The 7,852-nt window shown below is 47.4% G+C and overlaps 1 protein-coding gene across 1 annotated transcript in view; it reads right to left on the bottom strand.

The window, feature by feature from the left end:
- Positions 1 to 7,852, bottom strand: part of MICALL2 (MICAL like 2) — a gene marked incomplete at its 5' end in the record, with an annotated part of 23,119 nt that overhangs the window by 6,044 nt on the left and 9,223 nt on the right. The window contains 8 exons of the mRNA XM_029084829.1: positions 145 to 294; positions 569 to 684; positions 1,004 to 1,079; positions 1,891 to 2,066; positions 2,277 to 2,948; positions 3,328 to 3,456; positions 4,119 to 4,272; positions 6,760 to 6,901. Of these exons, the coding sequence (XP_028940662.1) occupies positions 145 to 294; positions 569 to 684; positions 1,004 to 1,079; positions 1,891 to 2,066; positions 2,277 to 2,948; positions 3,328 to 3,456; positions 4,119 to 4,272; positions 6,760 to 6,901 (1,615 nt within the window). The remainder of the gene's footprint in view (positions 1 to 144; positions 295 to 568; positions 685 to 1,003; positions 1,080 to 1,890; positions 2,067 to 2,276; positions 2,949 to 3,327; positions 3,457 to 4,118; positions 4,273 to 6,759; positions 6,902 to 7,852) is intronic.

Raw genomic sequence — 7,852 nt, 5'->3', positions numbered from 1 at the left:
CTAATAAAAATTAACGACACAGATTCTTCCCCCATGACAACAGCCACAGAAAACTCAAGAACACGTCTCCCATGCTGACCACTCACGCTGTCCCCTGACAGTGCAAAGGAGAGAGTGCCTTTAAGGGGGAAGAAGAGACCTTACATGTGGCACTGCTTTTCTTCAACTGGTTGCCCTCTTCCTCCTTCTTGGCAGAGCCCCCAGGGTCTTCCCAGCCTTGCTTTGAATTCTGACAGCTCCTGATAAGATCTGCGCTGGGGATCAACTTCTTCTTCATGAATCCACCAGATGAAGCTGGATTAAGAAGCACAGACAGGTTTTGGGTGAGAAATTTCAACCCTTATCTCACAGAAATCCCTTTATTGCCCAGCATCTCTGGCACTCACCACTAGCCACCTTCACTTCTACTGTCTCTCCAAATAGAGGCACCACGTGGCCAAAATAGGTGCAGAGAGCAAAAATCCCTGAAAGCACGGCACAGTCTCCACCAACATGTTCCTTACATGTGCCTTGCAGAACTAACGCCTGTCCCCTGCCTGACTAGCAAAATAAAGGCAAAGCTTCATACCAGAGTCCTGCTTTGCTGATGGGGCAACTAATGGACTTGGGTTTGTCTCCTTGTGTGCTGGGCTCCCTGTTCCCACCTGGCAGTTATCAGTAGGTTTCTTAGAGCCACTTTGGTCTCTGCAAAGAAGAAAAACAAAGGTAAGAAACCATCCCTTTTGCAGAATGGTCCACAGGAAGAGTTCTGAACATCCTGGGCAGGATCTCCATCTAGGATGGTCACACTTTTCTAACCAAAGTCCAGCAATTTGAAATATGCTTTCCCTCCCCAGAAATGACAGCCTTTGTCTCTTCCATTAATTTGTTGAAAACAGAAGCATTAAAACACAAAAAGCTCTTCCCACCTATGGGCACACAGACCTGCAGCAACAAACACAGCTGCAGACATAGACATCCCCATTCACTTGTCATGGAGACCCACTAGTTCCAAAACACTCACTTGTTGGCCACAGGCTTCAACCGAGATCTCCACTCTGCTGGGCTCTCAGACTTTTCTTCACCAACATTCATGCTTCCTAAAGGAAGGGACATAGCAAGATAGTATCAGATCCAATAAAAAGAAACAAGGCAGATTTGTGTCTCAGGAGGATCTTAGGAGGTAGCCATGCACTGGAGTAGATACTATGATGCTATTGCAGCAAACCAGCACCAATTCAAGTTTAACATGGACAGATTCACATATAATAGATAATAAACAGTGGCATTTAAAGCTCAAATGCTTTAAACCCCATGCAGCTACAGAAACACAGCCATGGTGTAAATGAACATGTTTGGCAGCAATAGAACACAAACGGCTCAGATCTCAGAGACCAAAGGATGGGGCAGGAAGGTGGGGAGACAAAACACCCACAAGCTCACAGCAAACTGCAGACAAATACTGCTTCTGGCCCAAAAAAAAAGACAGGCCATCTGGAAGTGTTTGAGACACTGGGTAGCCCCAGAACATGCCTCAGCCCACTGCTCAGTCACCACGGTGGAAGCATGGTTAAAAACAGACAAGGAGGCTGGGTGAGCCCCAGTTGTAATCACAAAATCATCCTGAAGCTCTGGCAAGGTCTCCCATCTGAGAAAGTCTAGCAAAGCCTCCGAAATCCACCATGACCCCAACATTTGATGACAGCTAGTACAACTTCAAATACGTGGAGAACCTCAGAGAAGAAAAACTCACCATGCTAGAGGGAGGAATTGCACAGGGACAAATGGAGGCGTGTTGAGCCCAGAACTCGGAAAACCCTTACGTGGTGATACAGACAGAAAGTACAGGAAAGGCATGAAGTTGGCACACTGTGTCTAGACAAGAGCTGTATGTGAATCAGTCATCCTCACCTTTGATGCCTTTCGACTCTGGCTTGTGCACAGAGTCAACAGGTTTGCTGGCAGCCTGGCTCTTGGGCACAGGGTCTGTCATCTTCTCCTGTTTTAGTGCTGTATGCCCTGTTTTGCTGGACTGTACTTTTTGAGTTGGACTCTGCCACTGAGAACTGGTGGGAGAAAACTTGTCACTGCAAAAAAGAACAACCTAGTAAGTCTTTTTGAAAGGATGGACCTTTTTATTGGCCTCTGCTCCAAAGACATGGATGAGTCCCTCTACACATCTTTAAATCTCAGCCACAAAAGCAGTCAGGGAAAAGGGAAGAAAGATGCAGGGACTTCTCCAATTTATCCCAAGAATCATCTTGGGAGGAAAAATGGGAAAGAGAAATAGCACTTACTTGCTGGATGCTGAGGAGCTAGTGGAACTGAGCCCTCCTGGCTTGTTTGGAGAGATGTGTGATGGAGACAGGGCCTGTATAATATGGTTACGTGCTGCATCCTTCTCAGCATTCACTGGACTGACCTCAGTGGTGGTTCTGGCAGAGGTGGTTTTACCAGGGCCATGACAAGAAGGGGTTTCTTTTTTAGTGTCAGAGGTTTTATTGCTGGAGGACTCTACTGACCGAAAAAAATGTTCTCGGGCTTGCTGTGTTTTTGTTCTGGAGGTTGTCCAAAGAGGCCCTGACAGGGTACCTTCATGGTGATCTGTTTTATTTCCCAAAAGGGTACCTTTGCAGTCATCTGATTTATTTACAGCTGAAGAGGACCATGGAGTATTTACACTTTTGAAGCCAGAGCTTCCAGAAGATGAAACAGATGGCTTGGTTGAATTAGCAAGGCCTTCCTGGCTGGGTTTCTTCAACACCTGCTCTGGTTTCTTGGGTTCTGCTGCTTTCTGGAACACCCTGGCAGCAGTAGGGGCTGGGGTGCTCTCAGGTTTGTTCCTGGTGCTGCGGAGACCAGAGATCTGGACATCGTGTGTCTGCTGGTGGCTGGTACAGATGAACGTCCCGGGCTCAGGCCCAGCTTTGTAGCTTCCAGGAAGAAGCACGTTCCAACACTGCCTGCACCTGTGGATAAGAAAGTCTCAGAATATCCTCCAGAGTGCTGGGAGGCCATCAACACACTGCTGAGAGTGCAGGCAAAATTACACTGCCAGCACAGGGAGGGTGAAGGTACCACAGTGACAGTGAGCAGACCCTGTGTGCACACTCCTTGAATACCAAAACCAGAGCTGCTGATAGCGTGGTCTGAAGTAGGAAAGGTGCAGATGAAAACAGACCTGTGCAAAGAGTTTCCCCTAAGCACAGGTCAAGAACAGGCCCCCATTCTGACAAAAATGTCCTCCAACACCTTGAGTACCTCACACCACTCTCCCTCCAGTCCCAAAGGAATGAGGCTGCCCCTCTGTGACCCACAGGCCTGTGCCCCCACTTTGAAGAGCTGTACCTGAAGCAGTTCCTGTGATAGAGCTTCCCATCAACGAAGTGACGCTGCACCAGGTGCACGTGGTTCCCACAGATCCCACAGCTGCTGCTAGGGATATTCCCACTCTCTGCCAGGACCCCTTTCTGTGGGGAGAAGCAGTGGGTGAGCAGGCAGCACCATGGCCCTGTGTACAGCTACAAGTCTTCCAGGTAGAGGAAGATTTGACATGCATGGCCAGTTGGTTAGGTCAGAGAAGTGACAGCCACAAAATTCTTGGTCCCACTAACCCCTTGTTCATACAAAGTGGAATAGCCTTCAGGAGGACAGAGTAAGGGGAACCTGTTCCCACAAAGCTAGAGGACCAGGGCGTTTTGTCTGCTTGTGTAGAGAGTAAAGGTGTATGATTTGAATTAGCTGGGAAAGGTCCTTACCCCGGTGAGAGAGAAGCTTCCCTTCTTCCACCCTGTTTTTGTCCCTACTCTAGTTTGAAACTATTTCCAAGAATTTAATCAGTGCTCTCTAGCAAAAATAATATATTCTGTTAAAAATCTCCACTCCCAAGATCCAGGAACAGCATAGCCATGTCTTAAGACACCCATGTCCTATTCACCACTAGATGAATCCCCATAACTTGATGGCTTTCCAGTGACTGCCAGCTGAATCTGTACAGTAACCAGACCTCTGGATTAAATCCTCCATAATAAGGAGGAGGTTTAGAGACTGAGTCCTTACAACTAGGAGCCTTGAACCAGCTACTCCCTAGCTCACTGAACAGATTTAAGGTATAAAGAACACCCCAAAGTCTATTTCTTACCAAGGAGGTTTCTTTTGGCTTAGCTCTGGCTGGTGGGTGGGCAGGAGGTAGTTTTGGAGGTGCTGGCTTAGGAGGCTCTGAAACAACTTTCTTCCCAAGAGGCTGCTCCTGAGGTTCAGAGGAAGGACGCTTGATTCCAGCCATGCCTCCAACTGGAAGAGAAGAAGAAGGGAAGATTTTAAGATAACATAAGGAAAACCCATAAGCTTAGGAGTCATTTGTAATATAAGAAGATCCAGAGGTGCTTCAAAGGTAACATGCTAAGGAGACACAGGCTTTCTTCACAAGCAGTTCTGGTGGAGTGAGGGGCAAGAGGCAACAAGTGAGTTCTACCAATGTACGTTGGAATCACCTGGTAGCTGAAACTGCTGACGTTTTTTTCTTCTTGGGGAATTCCATGGAGGGGAATGAAACAGTGAAACAATATAAAATATGATCTGTCAGTGGTGTGAATGAGACCTTGTGTTTGCACCTGGCCCACAGTTTGGCTGGAATTGATCACCACTGGAGGAGGCACTGCTCCAGTGTTATACTGTTAGGTATTACGGCTAAGGAACTGAAGTACTGAGGGTTTGCTTCATTCAAGTTGATGTGCTCCAGACTTCCTACACACTCTGAACCTTCACTGCTGCGGGCATCCACCCCACAACTGGGACTCTCACGGAGCAAGCAGGCTTGTCAAATGCAGAGATGACCATGAAAAAGAGGAAATTCTGTGACAGAGACTTGGAGGTGCCATGGTGGTGCTAATGCAGAAACCAACAGGACTTGCCTCAAAAAGCCTGTAAATGCCCAATCCTCCTCTTTCCAGATGGAAGAGAAACCCTCTAAATTCACAATAGTGGAGAAAAGAGAATTCCAAACACATTTCAATCAGGCAAGGAACGATTCCCTGTGCAGGGAGGTTTCCCTGAGAAACAAGGCCTCACGCACAGTTTTTACAGACAAGACTCCTCATCTGTCTCACAGGGATGTTATTTTTGTGCAACTTCCTATTCTGAATGAGACGTCTCCGTGTTCCTTGTGGGATATTTGAGCCACAGCTTCACTTTAAGAGCAACCAATTAAATGACCACCCATCTGAAAAGAGATTATAGCCTTCTTGGTAAATACAGAGGGAGTCTGGGCAGGGTGGAGGGAGCAGAGAAGCAGCCCAGTTCCCAGCAGTCTCCTCTCAATAAAGCTACTTATCCAAATAAACACCCAGGGCTCCTTTACCACAGTGACCAGTGGACTGGTGACAGCTGACCCAGCAAATGGTTTAGACTCAGGCTGCCCCCTCACTTCCTACCTGTGCCATTATTTTTACTTCTTAAAGCCCAGCACAAAGATGGGTGGCTTCAGCTCTGCCCTTCTGTAACCACCTGACCTCAGTAATAATAATATTGGCCAGTGGCCTTCTGTGTCCTGCTTATTTCGTGGTCCTGCTGGAGTCCATTCAAAGGGCACAACTGTGGTATTAGGAGCCTGTTTGGTGTCAGAGGGCACATTCCTGACTGGGCTCATTTTCAGACACACTTATTCACCCCAGCAACAGGAATGCAATCAGAGTGTTTTGTGGGACACTAGAGAGTATAAAAATGTGCTGTGCTTGATGACGTGGTAGGCAAGATGCTGAAGGGGGAGGGGGTGAAGACCCCAAACTGACCCAGATTCCCATCACTTGGCACAAACACGATGGAATTTGTTCAACTTCAATCAGTGTGGTTTTAAAACACAAAATAAAAAATGAAGAGAGGGGAGGGAAGAGGTTGTGGAGGGAGAGAGAAAGCATGCTTAAATGTGTAAAGAGATGGAGAAGGGGAAAGTGTTTAGATATAAGAGGCAGCTCTCAGAGTGAATTGTGCTTTCTTGCCAAGATGTAGGACATTTTCAATACATATTATATCTGTCTTCTCGATCTAGATTCACCTTAACCAGTTCAGTTATTCATGTCCCACTTCCTAAAGTTTCCTCTGGAGGAACCTGTGAAATTGGTTTATCATATTATTTAATTTTGTATGAGCTTAAAGGCAAATATAAACCAAGACTACAATAATGCTCCCGTGAGCCCAGATAAACTCTTCAATACATGGATATAATGCCTTGATAGCTCTGTGGCCTGTTTTATGTTTGAAAGAATTGCTCTCACAATTATGCCAGTTAAGGGGGTCATTTTCTTCTGCTTCCTTGTATCAGTGCTGCTGTGCTGTACAAGTCCTACCATGGATGCTGCTACATCAGCACAGCCTCACAGACAAGCTCAGCCTTGTCAAAACTCCGTGTTCTCATCAGTCCTCCAGTGTGGCAAGGAATAGAGCAGGGATGGAGGTACTTGAGAAAGGAGAGCTGAGGTGAGGACCACGGAGGGGACTCACAGGACCACTGCTCCTGTCTGGCTGAACTGTAAGAAATTTTAGATAGCGCATTAAATTTTAAGGCACTAGTTTTAAAGACAAGACATGGCCCCATCCCTTTCCAAAAGCACTGGGGCTACTGTAGGCCAGTGTGTAAAGAGTTCAGATCCTCCATTGAAATAGTTCTGGTACAAAAAGGCTTCTGTGCAGTCTATTTTGCTTCTCCAAGCTCATTAGGAGGGAAGGGAAAGCAAAAAATTAAGCCTCGACCCTTCCCACCCCTCCAGGGAACATGGTACTTACTAGGAGACCGTCCATGGAAGTAGTTATAATACTGGGAAACATAGGTGAGGATGCTCAGCCTGTCTGGTACCCTCAGAGCAACCATATCCTCTGCATCCAGCAAGGCTGGGATCCCCAGCTCCTCCTCCGCCACTCGAAATGCCTAGAGAAGGAAGGAAAAAAAAAGGGGGGGAGGGGAGGGTGGTCTTGTCCAGCCCAGGCAGCAGAGATGCTCCTCCTCAGAAATAAGAAACTCCACTGCAAACAGCCCCACTTGAATAATAACTCTACTGGGGAACAGCTGCCCCAGTTTAACTCCTACATCGTACGGCCGTTACAGGAACTGATGGAGTCGTGGCTCCCAGCCACCACGTTGAGAAACTCAGGCAAGGAGCCAAAAATCTGTCCTGGCAAGCTGGCTGTAGCTCAATGCACAGGAACTCACCTGGGCTTCCCCTGCTCTTCCTCGAGCCCGCCTCTATCTGGATGTGCACAGCTGCGGAGAGCGAGGCCTGGCAGAAGGGGATGTGTCAGTCCAGGCTGGCAGACTTGCTTCCAGGCTTCCAGCCCAACCTGGAGCCCTCCCCAATTAACAGAGCGCTGGTAGGTGTTCACAGGCAGCTTTCTATCTGCAAGTGCTGTGCAAATGTTAATGCTTCCTGCCTACTGCCTGCTTCTCCCCGTCTGAGAAAGGACAAACCTTGGGCTGCAGGAAAGAGCTCTCTCTCCCAGATCAAAGATAGGGAAGAGAGGAATAATGCAGAAGAATTCCTGATACCTTGCTTCCTTCCAGCTTAACCAGTTCCATGCTGCCTAACATGTATGTGGGGCAAATATTCCTCTTTGTGGTCCCCTCTGCTTTGAAACTGCAGGATCAAAGCCAGGTAAAGGAGGAAAAAGCTATTTTCTTTTGCCTCTGAACAAGAACCTTTACTAGAGGACAAAAAAATTGCAACATCCATAAAGCAACTTTGCTCTTGCTCAACTCAGTGTAGGGCTTTTACTAGGGACTTTCTCCAGCTCTCTTCCTTCCTGGCATAGAGAAAAAAAATCCTCTCCCTCCCTCTTTGGAGCATCCCCTTTGAAATGGCAACACAGCAAAGGAAAACAGCAC

This window comes from Antrostomus carolinensis, unplaced genomic scaffold, assembly GCF_000700745.2.
Source record: "Antrostomus carolinensis isolate BGI_N321 unplaced genomic scaffold, ASM70074v2 scaffold33514, whole genome shotgun sequence".
NCBI classification, from domain to species: Eukaryota; Metazoa; Chordata; class Aves; order Caprimulgiformes; family Caprimulgidae; genus Antrostomus; species Antrostomus carolinensis.
This window is presented reverse-complemented; position numbering and strand designations above follow the sequence as displayed.